This window comes from Schistocerca piceifrons, chromosome 3 (genome assembly GCF_021461385.2).
Source record: "Schistocerca piceifrons isolate TAMUIC-IGC-003096 chromosome 3, iqSchPice1.1, whole genome shotgun sequence".
NCBI classification, from domain to species: Eukaryota; Metazoa; Arthropoda; class Insecta; order Orthoptera; family Acrididae; genus Schistocerca; species Schistocerca piceifrons.
The window spans coordinates 691,976,390-691,991,732 of record NC_060140.1 but is presented as its reverse complement, the minus strand read 5'-3'; the positions used below and the strand labels follow the sequence as shown (position 1 = coordinate 691,991,732).

Sequence of the window (15,343 nt, the reverse complement as noted above, 5' to 3'; positions counted from 1 at the left end):
GTTTTTCACTAATCATATTCAGGCACTTTTCCAGAAGGACTCATGTAAGCAGAGGTATCACATCAAAACTCACTAGTAAATCCGGAGGACGCAGCCTCAAAGATTTCAGTCATCGAATAAAATCCATCGAATTGGAGATACGATGTTCAAACCTGTGAAAATATGGGCTGAGAACAGACTTCGCCAGAATATAAGTGGGTGCACCCAGATTACTAACAATAGGGCTAGAGAAACCACTTCTATATGTAACTTAGGCAGACCTTGCAAGGTAGGCTCCACAGCGGGACCAGGATGAAGTTTCCTAAGCAGATCTTCTGACGACGAAGCCTTTTAGAAAAGTTTTTTTTTCGCTCAATCCTTTCTGTGGTGTCCCTAAATAGTCTTCTGTAATTAGTGTCGTGGAGTAGTAAATCCATTTTAAGAACATAATCATCCAGTGTCAATACAACCATGTCATTCCCCTCTGAGTGCGAGTTGCCGTTGCTGCCGGTGCTCTGCTAAGGGCAGCGTCATCTGCCCAGTCTTGGAGCACAGCAACTGTGATGGGCGGCGCAAGCGCCGTGAACGTTACGGAGCCTTATACAGGATGATTTTTTGCAGACTTGGTATCAGTTTGCATTGGGACTTAGCAGCAGAAAGGTGTTCTTGGAGATGGCGGACATTTGGATCGCTGAAATATTTAATCAAATTCATTTTAGGCTCCGGCAGCAAATCCGAAGATTCTTTCACGACTTATTACGCCATGAAAGCCTACGAAGTCACATAGCCCAGTACTGTGGTAATGGACTTAGGCCAAGTGCCCTGTCTCTCTTGTATTCCCTCTTTTCGTCTGCCTCTTTCTCCCTCGTAACTTACAATTGCCCTTTTCTCTGTTATTCAGCATTCATTCGTGAACTATTACTGTTCCTTCCTAATATTTTTAACCACCCACCGCTGTTGCCTATGATGCTGGTACGGTATTAGTGCATCCATCGCAGGCGGTCCCTATGTAAACCCTCAGCTGCAGTAAACGCAGACAATGAATGATACCAATGACCCGTAACAAACTACCTCTTCAAATTGGTTCAAATGGCACTATGCGACTTAACTTCTGAGGTCATCAGTCGCCTAGAACGTAGAACTAATTAAACCTAACTAACCTAATGACATCACACACATCCATGCCCGAGGCAGGATTCGAACCTGCGACCGTAGCGGTCGCTCGGCTCCGACCTGTAGCGCCTAGAACCGTATGGCCACTCCAGCCGGCACAACCTCTCCCATCCAGCCCACATCGCTCCCATCGTCTTGTACACGGGAAGACAGTGACGAAATTTTTTAAATTGTATTTTGTATTTTATTGTGAGCTAGTGCCGAAACTACGGAAACTACACTGTATGTATTGATCAGTTTCAGTCGCTATATGCGGTCTTCTTTAGGCGATACAGCAACTCGTCCCGGTTGTCAACCACTGGTAATAGGTGTAGTGATCAAGACGTATTAAAAAGTTACATGTAGTGATCTGTCTCACTGTTTCCGACCGCCACTACGTCTATTTTGGAAGGAACAGAGTACGACATCCCCAGAATGAGTTTTGAGGAAGGAATTTGCAGGCTCACAGTACTTACTTGAAGACGTTCTTGTAAGGCAAGCCCTCTGCTTCGACGAGCGAGCCTCCGTAGAACATGCAGGCGGAGTAGGCGAAGAAGCCGATGCTGCGAGACAGGCCGAAGACGACACCCCGGACGTGCACGTTGCGCCGCGCCAGCCGGTAGCTGGGCCGCAGCTCCAGCATGTACTGCTGGTGGAAGTAGCGCTCCTTGCACAGGCCCGCCACCGTGCGGATGTTGCCCACCGCCTCGACTGCCAGCTGTAACAAACCAGAGTGTCACTGGCTGCACAATGCAAGCAGGTCGCTGTGCAGAATATCTACATATGATCCATCTACTAGGAGTATACTTTTTTTCTGAAAGCTGAATGTTTTATTCAAGATTCCAATACACCATATTATTGCCAGCTCGTTTAGCCTACAATATGCTATTTTTGAACGTAAAGGCGATGACCTTACGCTGTCATACTAGGAGGGACTGTATCCACGCATGGTACCTCTCTAGTGGTTCAAATGGCTCTGAGCACTATGGGACTTCACTGCTGTGGTCATCAGTCCCCTAGAACTTATAACTAGTTAAACCTAACTAACCTAAGGACGTCACCCACATCCATGCCCGAGGCAGGATTCGAACCTGCGACCGTACCGGTCGCGCGGTTCCAGACTGTAGCAACCTAGAACCGCTCGGCCACTCATGCTGGCCATCAATAACCTCCTATCATCCAAACATCTGAAAGACTGAAGGTGCTAGATCCGGGCTGTAGGGTGGAAGAGGAAAAACAGTCCAGTGAAGTCCTGTGCGCTCCTCCCGTGTTCGCAGACTTGTGTGACGCCTTGCGTTGTCGTGGAGAAGGAGATGTTCATTTGCATTTTTGTGGCGATGAACACGCTTAAATTCCAATACTGTGGAAGCCACAGCGGTGTGCGACCGGCCGGCGGCAAACAGGACAGGTTTGCGCGACGTTGTTACGATTATGACAGACGACACACCGTGCATTTCTTCACTGCCGGGAAGTCTCCGTAGACATTATGCAAGTGCCTAAGAATATCTATGATGCTCTGGGTTTCCGCCAAAAGAAACTAAATGACAGCTGTCTGCCTGGAATACAGATGCCATTTAGAAGGCTACTTATCGGAACTTCACGAAACTATAGACGCTGAAGCGGGAGTTTTCCACGATGTCCCACAACAAATTCCGCATCATATCAACCGAAACTGGCCGATAATATGTGATCCATTTCTTATGGAACGCCTCTCGTACGATAATACTCCGCAAGTCACCTGATAGTGCGTGGCGGAGGGTACTTCTGATACTACTGTCTGTATCCCCGTTCCTTGATCCATTCACGAACGGCGCGTGGGGAGAATAACTGTCGGTAAGTCTACATCTACATCCATACTCCGCAAGCCACCTGACGGTGTGTGGCGCAGGGCACCCTGAGTACCTCCAACGGTTCTCCCTTCTATTCCAGTCTCGTATTGTTCGTGGAAAGAAAGATTGTCGGTATGCTTCTGTGTGGGCTCTAATCTCTCTGATTTTATCCTCATGGTCTCTTCGCGAGATATACGTAGGAGGGAGCAATATACTGCTTGACTCTTCGGTGAAGGTATGCTCTCGAAACTTTAACAAAAGCCCGTACCGAGCTACTGAGCGTCTCTCCTGCAGAGTCTTCCACTGGAGTTTATCTATCATCTCCGTAACGCTTTCGCGATTACTAAATGATCCTGTAACGAAGCGCGCTGCTCTCCGTTGGATCTTCTCTATCTCTTCTATCAACCCTATCTGGTACGGATCCCACACTGCTGAGCAGTATTCAAGCAGTGGGCGAACAAGCGTACTGTAACCTACTTCCTTTGTTTTCGGATTGCATTTCCTTAGGATACTTCCAATGAATCTCAGTCTGGCATCTGCTTTACCGACGATCAACTTTATATAATCATTCCATTTTAAATCACTCCTAGTGCGTGCTCCCAGATAATTTATGGAATTAACTGCTTCCAGTTGCTGACCTGCTGTTTTGTAGTTAAACGATAAGGGGACTATCTTTCTATGTATTCGCAGCACATTACGCTTGTCTACATTGAGATTCAATAGCCAATCTCTGCACCATGCGGCAATTCGCTGCAGATCCTCCTGCATTTCAGTACCATTTTCCATTGTTACAACCTCTCGATACACCACAGCATCATCTGCAAAAAGCCTCAGTGAACTTCCGATGTCACCCACAAGGTCATTTATGTATATTGTGAATAGCAACGGTCCTATGACACTCCCCTGCCGCACACCTGAAATCACTCTTACTTCGGAAGACTTCTCTCCATTGAGAATGACATGCTGCGTTCTGTTATCTAGGAACTCTTCAATCCAATCACACAATTGGTCTGATAGTCCATATGCTCTTACTTTGTTCATCAAACGACTGTGGGGAACTGTATCGAACGCCTTGCGGAAGTCAAGAAACACGGCATCTACCTGGGAACTCGTGTCTATGGCTCTCTGAGTCTCGTGGACGAATAGCGCGAGCTGGGTTTCACACGACCGTCTTTTTCGAAACCCATGCTGATTCCTAGAGAGTAGATTTCTAGTCTCCAGAAAAGTCATTATACTCGAACATAATACGTATTAGAGATATAGGTCTATAGTTCTGCACATCTGTTCGACGTCCCTTCTTGAAAACGGGGATGACTTGTGCCCTTTTCCAATCCTTTGGAACGCTACGCTCTTCTAGAGACCTACGGTACACCACTGCAAGAAGAGGGGCAAGTTCCTTCGCGTACTGTGTGTAAAATCGAACTGGTATCCCATCAGGTCCAGCGGCCTTTCCTCTTTTGAGCGATTTTAATTGTTTCTCTATCCCTCTGTCGTCTATTTCGATATCTACCATTTTGTCATCTGTGCGACAATCTAGAGAAGGAACTACAGTGCAGTCTTCCTCTGTGAAACAGCTTTGGAAAAAGACATTTAGTATTTGAGCCTTTAGTCTGTCATCCTCTGTTTCAGTACCATTTTGGTCACAGAGTGTCTGGACATTTTGTTTTGAGCCACCTACCGCTTTGACATAAGACCAAAATTTCTTAGGATTTTCAGCCAAGTCATACATAGAACTTTACTTTCGAATTCATTGAACGCCTCTCGCATAGCCCTCCTCACACTACATTTCGCTTGGCGTAATTTTTGTTTGTCTGCAAGGCTTTGGCTGTGTTTATGTTTGCTGTGAAGTTCCCTTTGCTTCCGCAGCAGTTTTCTAACTCGGTTGTTGTACCACGGTGGCTCTTTTCCACCTCTTACGATCTCAGAGTTCCTCATGGAAGACTCCCGGAACGAGGTTGATTGGCTGCCGGCAGTGTGCAGTGGTGTTCTGTTTTAAACTGGCCCACCTTTAGATGTGAGGTATAGTTTATGGGCAGAGCGTGACTGACGACCAGTTCTGCATTTACCGAAACCAGTGTGGAAAGCAGGATAGAAACACTGAGGTTGGCCGATGTTCCATGCCAATAGACATTATTACTCATCGCGGGTTCAATGCAAGTCTGACACATCCTTGTGTGGCATGCTAGTCCGCAGCGTGCTAAATTATAGGAGACGGCCCATATTGAATTACTATGAAATTATAATTACACAAATTTGCTTATGTGGAGGCGTAACAAGCGTCATTCTTCCAATTATGCAAAGTTCGGGAAGGGAAAGTGGAAGAGGGAGGGGAGGGGGCGGAGATGCTGCCGGTATACTGTGTAACTTCGCATCATATCTACATCTACATGGTTACTCTGGCAGAGGGTTCATTGAACCACCTTCAACATAATTCTCTATTACTCTAGCCTCGAACAGCGCGGGCCGGCCGCTGTGACCGAGCGGTTCTAGCCTCTTCAGTCCTTAGGTTAGTTAGGTTTAAGTAGTTCTACGTGTAGGGGACTGATGACCACAGATGTTAAGTCCCATAGTGCTTAGAGCCATCTGAACCATTTGATCAGCGCGCGGAAAAAACGAACACTTACACCTTTCCGTGCGAGCTTTGATTTCCCTATTTTATTATGATGATCGTTTCTCCCTATGCAGGTCGGCGTCTACAATTATTTTCGCACTCGGAGGAGAAAGTTGATGATTGAAATTTTATGAGAAGATTTTGCCGAAACGAATAACGCCTTTGTTTTAATGACGTCCACCTCAAATCCCGTATCATGTCAGTGACACTCTCTTCCGTATTTCGCGATAATATAAAACGTGCTGCTCTTCTTTGAACTTTCTCGATGTAATCCGTCAATCCTATCCGTTAAGGATCCCAGACTCCGCAGCAGTACTCCAAAAGAAGACGGACAAGCGTATTGTAGGCAGTCGCTTTAGTAGATCTGTTGCATTTTCTAAGCGTTCTGCCAATAAAATGCAGTCTTTGGTTTGCCTTCTATATGTTCTTTCCAATTTAAGTTGTTTATAATTGTAATACTTCGATATTTACTTGAATTTGTGGGCGGTGGATTTTGGTCTACACTCATATTGTTAATGTCGAAGGAAGGATTCAAGTGAATTTTTATCAGATTTCTTGCACGGGCTTAATTTCCGTTTGTTTTAGGAGGATTTGGGGGATACAATACTCAGTCTCGCTACGATAACCCTGTGTTCACTAGTAACTGCATCCGTTTTGATGCTCGTTATTAACTCAGCATTACTTGTTGCTAAGAGGTCAAGTGTGTTTTCACAACCGTTTACTATTCGCGTGGGCTCATGAAGTAACTGTTCGAAATAATTTTCAGAGAATGCGCCCAGCACAATTTCGGATTCTAAAGAGCATAGAAAATGGATCTAAATTAAATGAAAGAAAGGTGAAAGTAATGAACGGTATCAGAAATGAGATGATCATAACATGAAAATTGGGGACAACGAAGTAGAAGAAGTCACGTCTTGTACTTTGAAAGCGAATAAATGAATGCCGGACGAAGCAAGGAGGTCATAAAAGGCAACTATCACAGTCAAAGAGGGCATTCCTATCAAAAAGAAATCTATTAGTATCAGGCATCGGCCTTAACTTGTGGAAAAATTTATGAAAATTTACATCTGAAGCACAGCATTGTGTGTAAATTGTCATGGACTGTGGGAAAACAGGACAGAAAACGAAATGAAGTGCTGAAAGTTAGGTGTACTGATAAGGTAAGAAGTGGAGAGCTTCCGACCGAACGAATAACTTCCACGGTATCAGAGGAGGCTATAAAGATGAAGTTCCACTTCCTGGCCATTCACAGACCAATCCGACCCTATTGACCGCCGTGTCATCCTCTACCAATTCCGTCGTCGGGTGCCGTAAGGATGGACATGTAGTCAGCACACTGCTCACCCGGTCGATTTTTGACGTTGGAACCGCCACTGATCACTATAGAAGCTCTTCAGTCACCCTCACGTCATTGAACTCAATCCTTGACGCCAGTCTTTCCCCTTGGAAAAATCCCTGGCAGTTCCGGGAATAGAAACTGGGTCACCCGCACTGACCACTCAGCTACGGAGGCGGATTAGAGGAAGCTGTAGAGGCTAAAAAACTGTAGAGGAAGACAGGGATTGGGGTGTATCCAACAAATAACCTCGGACGATGAGCGTAAGTGCTACACTGAGCTGAAGAGGTTATCAGACGAGAAGTCGTAGCGGGCCTCATTAGCAAGAAAACTGACGCAGAGAGAGAGAGAGAGAGAAGTCGGAGCGTAACTTCTTTCTTTCTTTCTATGGTGCCATTTCCCAAGCTGACGCGGTGTCGGCATTGTTAGGAACGTATTTGGCAAGGTTACTGGAAAGGGGTGGCCGGATGGCCTTCCTGCCGCCAGCCCCGTGCCCCCTGGGACGGAATGAGTGTAGCCCGACTGTCTGCGTCGAGTGTAATTAATGGAATAGTGCAAGAGTGTTCAGATGTCTGCGAGTCGTGTAACTGAGGCGGAACAGGGGTACCAGCCCAGTATTGACTTATTGGGATGTGGAAAACCGCCTAAAAACCACATCCAGGCTGGCCGGAACACCGGCCCTTGTCGTTAATCTGCCGAGCAGATTCGATCCGGGGCCGGCGCGCCTACCTGAGTCCAGGAAGCAGCGTGTTAGCGTTCTCGGCTACCCTGGCGGGTCCGAAGTCGGAGCATAAGACTATCGTCGAATTCTGATATTGGTGGAGGCCGTTAGCAGACTGCTGTACCTTGATGGCCTTCTCCATGGCGTCAGCTTGGCCCAGCGTCTCTCCCCGCACCAGCTTGCGCTGCATGACTTGCGCGGCCAGCATGAAGGGCGTGAAGGAAACGGCGACCAGCCCCAGGCGCCACTCGTAGTACACGGCCAGACCCACCGCCAGCACCAGCGTCGCCAGCGACTGCACGATCGAGCCGATCCGCTGGCCCGTCGCCTGTGGGTATACATGTAACACCTGTTTACAACATCCGCTACACCACGGCCAACTTACACTAGAAAAAGTTTAGATGTACGAACATCATATAGCTGCTTATGTCACAGTAATGTATTGAACAATATCCTGACAAGTAGGTACCGAATATTCCGATTCGAAAAATTATGAGCTCATCATACCAGCAAGCCAGAAAAAAATTGAATCATCTCTCCTCAAGTCTATGTACAAGCTCACAAACGTGATTTAGCAACAGAAAAGGTGAGTGATTATAAGTACGAGTTGTCGTAACAACAAATAATAAGCGAAGCACAAGCCTGCAGTTTTTAAACATTGTGACAGGCAGTTTAATGCAGGATATAACAAAACAACACGGACGAAAGGGCTATGGAGAATGCATTGAGCAACAAATCAAGGGTAGCAGTCCATTTACGGAGATGTCACCGAACAATGTTACAGTGTCTCTAATTTAAAATTCCCGGTCATTAGGCAACCTCACTGGCAGTAACGAGAATTTGTACGTCGTTGCCTCTGCCACCTCTGCGCTTAGCGGTCTCTACGGTGATGTATTAGGCGTGCAGCGCTCGACGCCATCTAAGGAACTGACGAACTGTGTGTTGTTAGGGCCAATGTGATACGGCTTGCGATCGCTCTGTGTACAAATTCACGCATGTTGCAGAAGAGTAGCCCAGCAAAAGTCGTATGTTCCTACAGCTTGAAAGTTCCGCTGGATGACGTGTTCGGACATGCGTTCCCAACCTCAGTTCGTTTCTCCAGACACATACTCCAATCCTAAGAAGTTGGTTGTTAACCTTATGTTAGACACTATATAACACTTTGCGTTATTGTGTTATTTGTAACCTTAATTACAATGTGTGATTATGGCAGCAGCCGATCTCGCCAGTAATATGACTAACAAATAAAAAAAATAGATCAGATGCTATTGTTCGAAAAAATTAAATAATAAATAAAAAAATCGAATGAAGCCATCCGATACGGATTTCTCTGAGTGAGTTAAGGATGTTCCTACATAAATTGTAATTTCTTTCAGAATGTCGTCTTGGATCCATGACATTCATAAATGAGTATTTTACAGATCTTTCCAAAACGCAAGTCAGCGGTAGAATCTGCTCACTAAAAATCATTTGACAATGTACTTGACATAAAAAAACGCTATGTAGCAAATTAAATGCAGTTTTATCTGAAGACTGTTAATCTTTCAAAGCCACACCGACGAACTTTCGCTTTGTCCTCACATCAGAAATGTGTACCCGGTAGTACGAACAATACTCCCTTCTCGCAAATTTCGAAATCCTTGATCAACGTTTTTTTCACCAGTTTAGAATAAAACATTTCGCAAAAATAACCGCCCAACTTTCTATTGCCACGTGGACTTCCATATAAAAATACAAGTCTAAAGCAACGTTACGCTGGACTTCGCGCTTGGCATATTTCCCCCTTACTTTTGTGAAACACGTCATTGCGGACGTTTATTTTCAGTTACAAGCATCCCATTCCAATATTAAGGTGAGTTACATTACTATACTCCAGACCTATCAGATACCTAGATACAAGTAGTAAGTTGTAATTATTAACGATAGGGAAAAGTACTGGGTTTTTTCGTAGCTTTCATTGCTTTAAAACTTTGTATCTATGTGCTGAACACTTGGTGAAAAATTAAGATTGTTTACTGACAGCATTTCTGCGTAATAGAGATACCGGATTCAAGCACAGTACTTTAGAAAGAATTTCATGTCCAGTAGTGCTGTAACTACAATAAAACTGTAAATAGAAAAGAGAGACTCATTTTATGAGAACCATCATGCGAACGTTTATTCCAAGCGAAAATTAATTGCGTGATTAGTACTGTTCAGCTTCAACCAAACGTGGTGTTCTGATGGTCCACAAATGTCATAATTTATTGACACCCCCATGTTTACAGTTAACAGTTGTCCACCTGGAAGTACCTATTCGTCATGACATAAATCTGATACAGGGAAGAGTTTGTCTGAAACCACTGTGCAATTGTGACAAACTGGAAGAAGCACTGTGTGATCGGAAAGAAGAGCTTGTAATGACCTTAGCCAATCAGGCCGTTGAGTGCGCAAATTCAAGCAGCCCGTCAGACAGAATTTTTGTCAGTTGTTCTCGTAGACTAGATGACAGCGCAAGAGACTGCTCAGGCTGTGGCTCGGATTCGATCCTTATTACCGTCCGAAGTCCAATTTTGGTATCACTTTCTTGTTCGGTTTTAGGAAACCAAGCGAATAACACATTTGGCGACACTGTCTCTAGAGGGCCGCCTGTATTTGTGTGCGCAACGGCATGATTGGCTAACTTCAGTGCTAATTAACTCAGATAGGGCGCAACGTAACGATTTTTTGCCTTAACAACTACTTCCCAGCACAACCCATCTTCAAACACCATTACAAGCTTTTCATTCTGTTTCCGACAACCCTGTATAATGCGTAGTCACTGTAGGAGTTAGGAGTACAAATATAGAAAAAGTAAGCATTAATATTCAAGAGTACCAGCCATCGAGGATAAGGTAGCTACAGGTGTAGTTAGTAGTAAAGAGTTGTGTTGCAGTAGTAATACGTAGAATTTTGTAATCCCTTAGGCTGGGTTATCTAGATAAAACAAAAACCATAATAAAGGCTTTCACAGAAAAGAGAGTAAGCTGAGGACATCATAAGACTGCTAATGCACTGTGGAATTACACAACACGAAGTCGGGCACGGAACGCCTGCACCCCTTCAGTTACGAGTGAGTTCGTACTCACCCCCTGAACGCTGGCAGCGTCACCGGAGAGACGGGCGCAGAGCGCTCCCGTGCTGTTGTTCTTGTCGTCGAACCAGGCCACCTCCTGGCGCAGCATCGCCGAGAACATGAGGCTTCGGACTCGCATCGTCAGCTTCTCTCCAGCTATGCCGTACATGAAAATCTGTAACCGTACGAACACAAGCACACATTCATCGCTCTTCTGTTAGGTGAGGCACCCACAACATTTATTGGACACACGGAGCTAATGTCAATGAAGCTGTAGGCAACAGAATAGTCGAAGAGGTAGTCTGACAACAGTTGTTACAAACACTCTACAAGACTCGTTATTTCTTGCCAATCATTTTTTCGCGGAGCCACCGCAGAAAGTAATCCATTGTCGATAGGACATGTGAACGGGCGTTTTGAAATGTCCAATTTATTTTAGTAGTGCTGCCAATATTTCCACAAGTCAGTATCAAAATTTATTTAGATACTTAGTTAATTCGAAATCGATGTGAGTATGGCATATAGTATTCTAACATTCCGAATAGCAACATACTGTTACATTTGTGTAAATAATGATTACCGCTTTCATTCAAATTTTAAACGTCTTCAGATCCACTGTAGTCGCAGAGCAATCCGTTACTTTTATGTGCTACGCGCAGCTGCCAGAAGTCTCTAGGGCACATACATTGAAAAGTCGTGAATTAGAAAGGAGAACTATAAAGGCTGCGTAAAACAGATAAAACTGACCGGTTTCTCTGCGACTACGACGGATCTGAACGTGTTCAAAATCTGAAAAACTCGGTAATCGTTATACAGACTAATGCGACATTAGACTGCAATACAAAATGCTAGAGTAATAATGAGGTATAGCGGATATACCTCCACTTAACATCATGCCAAGCTTACATACACTATATGTAGTCTCATCAACAGGCACCAGACGATCTTCAAATTCTAGTATCGCGACCATTCGTCAAAATCTAGAAGATACCACAAGGATAGTTAGGTTTAAGTAGTTCTAAGTTATAGGGGACTGATAACCTCAGAAGTTAAGTCCCATAGTGCTCAGAACCATACAGTTATACCACATTTAGCACAGTTTTAAGACAATTAATTTAAGACTAACAGGTCAGTTTATCATCGTTATCATTTGGTTATCGGCCTTGCGCCAGGTTTAGGCTTCATAGCCTTCCATGCTTCTCTGTGCTCTGATTTTCTCTTCATTCTGTGGTACCTTCCTTGAGGTCAACTTACGTCATCCGGATTCTGATGTCTTCTTCTGACCTTCCCTCTCTTCCTCGGACTAAAACGTTCAGTTGCTTCTAGTAGAAGCAATCTCGTCTCAAATTATGTGCTATGCAGCCTGTTATCCTATTCTTCACTGTCAGCAACATCCTCCGACCTTTTCCAGCTCTTCTCAGTACCTCCTAATTCCTGACTTTATCAGTCCAGTTGATTTTCTCCATACTTTCTCCAGGCTGCGCTATATCCACATTACACAAGCTTCAGTTCTCCTCCCTTCCTGCTTGTTCAGTGTTCATGCTCCTGTCCCGTAGAAGGCCGCGCTCCACATCAGGCATTTCACTAGTCACTTCCTTAACTCTGTGTAAATCACTTGCTAAGAGTCTTTTCTGAGTTTGCTAGCCATTCTGACTTTGGTGTCCTGTTCACAATGCTTATCTTCCTTCACCATACTTCCCAAATATTTGAATGCTCTCACCTTTTCTATGGTTTCTCCTATCATATGAAAGATATTAAATAAGTAGCACGTACTCAACATATATCCTTTATCAGACATAATTAGGACATTGGTAGCTAGCTTTTAGAATCCTATGTTTCTACAGGCTCCGAAACTACAATGTCGCACTCGCTCTATTTATGATTGAATTAATCATAGGTTACCTCACAAATTGTATAGCTATCTTCGTATCTTATTAATGTTGATAAAAACAGCGTGGCGTAGTTTTTGCCTTGTAATATACCATTTTTTCCTTTAAAGGATAAAATTTGATTTGGTTGAACCATTTTGAATTTATCCAGTCGTTATGCCTTAAACATTACCTGCAAGAAATAGCTGCATCCTATGACAACGCCAACAATAACGAAGAGCACACAGTAGCGATTCGTATCTTTCCGCATTTGATCTCCATCTTGCAAGCTGAGTGTCTGAAACAGAAACACACAATTAAATAGTATCGCTTTACTTCCCGTTAGATGGCTAACCTTTTGCAGGTTGGTTTTGTAACGTCAGGAGTAACAAATGTGTACAGTACCTTAATTCTATGATCACCATTCATCTTGTTGTCACTAACGTCTTGTGCCTGGTACACTAACTGTATCTCAGACTTGTGAAAACTGTAAGATTTTTCCTTCGTTAGTCTGTGTAGGTAATTGAACTTGCTGTAACAGACGAATTGAATGGTACAGCTGACCAGATTACCAAGCAGTAGAGCAACCCGTGTGTACCTAAACAACTGTTTGCTTATTACATTATTCTGGTGATGCACGTGTAGTTACCAGGTCGCTGAAGCATTCGAATGATCCATGCCATATAAATTATTTGCATCTGATCATTTTACTGTTTTTACATATTCCATAAACCGTAGCTACGATAAAGGTAATGATGTGTACTGTGACGCTCTTACATATTGGCCATTTTTAATTATCTGATTGACTACATAATTCTGTTCACGAAGATATTTTTTCATCATCCTCTCCTTCACCTCCACTCCTCCCCCCTCCATCACTCCAGAGGTACATTATGAAATTTGTTCATGGCTTCCCGGGGAGATAATTACATGGAGAAACATACCGCTACAGTTTTCCAGGTACCTGAAGGAGGCACTTGCAGCGCTGAAGTACAGAAACGTTTCGTTGTAATACGTCAGTCGTAGAATAGCAACGACATGAGACAGTACCTGCAGAAGTTCTATTTATGGTGCAGGGACTGTTAGTTGATCTTGAACGTGAATATATGTGATATATTGGTCATAAATGGTTGAATAAACCCATTCTCTACAAATAGACCTTACTGACGGATCATTGGGCAAAGTAATTACAGTAAAATAACTAGAACAGACCTAAAATGGAATTACCACATAAAACAAATAATTCCAGATTCATAGGAAGAAACTGAAGGAAATGTAATTCACTTACCAATTTACTCGCTAACAAAGCACTTGTCCGACAGGTTCGTGAGTATTGTTCATCACTCTGGTATCCTTATAAGGTAGAACTGACAGAACAGTTCGAGAGGATCCAACGAAGAGTGGCACGTTTCTTCACGAGATCGTTTAATGGACACGAAAGCACCACAGATGTGCTCAACAAACTCCTATGGCACGCGTGGCAAGAGAGACGCTGCGCATCACGGAGAGGTTCACTACTAAAATGTCGAGAGAGTACGTCCTAGGAAGAGTCGAACAACGTATTACTTCCTCCATCATACATCTCCACTGGTGTCCCCCTTAACAATGCTCCACCGTCGTCTCTGCTCACTACCTGATGAGACATGGTCTGAAGATTCTTTTTGATAAAATCGTAACCGATTACGATTATGACGTGTGATTTTTAGTTTTTAATAATCAATGTTACCAACACTGATCGGTATTTTAGCTCTCCAAAAACTTTGAGATAAAAATTGGAGACAGGGTGCCAGTGCTACTCTGAGATGATGAGGTTAGCGCAGGAGAGGAATTCATGGTGGGCCGCATCGAACTATTCAGAAGACTGATAACCGAGAACGAAAGTGCAGCGAACTGGGAAACCAAAAAGATAACGTCAATAAGGGCTGCCTGACAGTCGCATATGGCACTGCCTTGGTACCAGACACACAGAAAATGCTACTTCTGTCGGAGACAGAATTTAGAACAATTATTGAAAATATTCCACAGAAATTATTCAAAAATCAGTGCAAAATCATAAAAGTGAGCTCATTCAAATATTTACATGAATGGCTAAGTATAAACAACAAGTCAAAGGAAGTCTACATAAAAGAGCGAATAAGATGAACATTGTATTCCAGAACACTGGAATAATTAAACATTACTCAGAAGGCGTTCAATAAATAAAACATTTTTTCCTGGAAACTGGTTGGTCTTATTCAGGATTTCTATACACCATATTATTCTCCACTTTCTTGGCTACAAAAAATTAGTTTCAACAGAATCTGCGTTCAGTACGACGACCTTACGCCACCGTACTGGGAGGGCCTGGTACCACTGTACTTCTCGACGTCGGAGCCGACGTTTTCGTGGATCAATAACCTCATACATGTACTGCTTTCCGCAGAGTGTATCCTTCGTTGGGCCAAACAGGTGGAAGTCGGAAGGTGCGAAATCCGAGCTGTAGGGCGGATGAGAAAGAAGAGTTCCGTGAGGTTTCGTGAGCTCTTCTCATGTGCCCAGAGTTGTTTGTAGCTATTTGAACAGCGAGATATTTGTGATCCGACGATCACATCGAATGGGTGTGTCCGCACGTTCTAACATTGCAGGAATCACAGCTGCGTGCGGCCGGTCGGCGCGCACGAGATCGGGTAGGTTGCTGTTTGAAGACAGATTCCCTGCCCCACGAATCACCGTGCTTTTGTTCACTGCCAGGTCTCCGTACACATTCTGCAATA

General features: G+C 44.1%; 1 protein-coding gene across 1 annotated transcript in view; it reads right to left on the bottom strand.

Annotated features, from left to right (window-relative positions):
• LOC124788968 (ATP-dependent translocase ABCB1-like) overlaps positions 1-15,343 on the bottom strand; it is a 144,920-nt gene that overhangs the window by 37,477 nt on the left and 92,100 nt on the right. Inside the window, exons 14-17 of the mRNA XM_047256258.1 lie at positions 12,784-12,888; positions 10,736-10,897; positions 7,753-7,956; positions 1,608-1,849 (exon numbers count right to left, since the gene is read on the bottom strand). Of these exons, the coding sequence (XP_047112214.1) occupies positions 1,608-1,849; positions 7,753-7,956; positions 10,736-10,897; positions 12,784-12,888 (713 nt within the window). The remainder of the gene's footprint in view (positions 1-1,607; positions 1,850-7,752; positions 7,957-10,735; positions 10,898-12,783; positions 12,889-15,343) is intronic.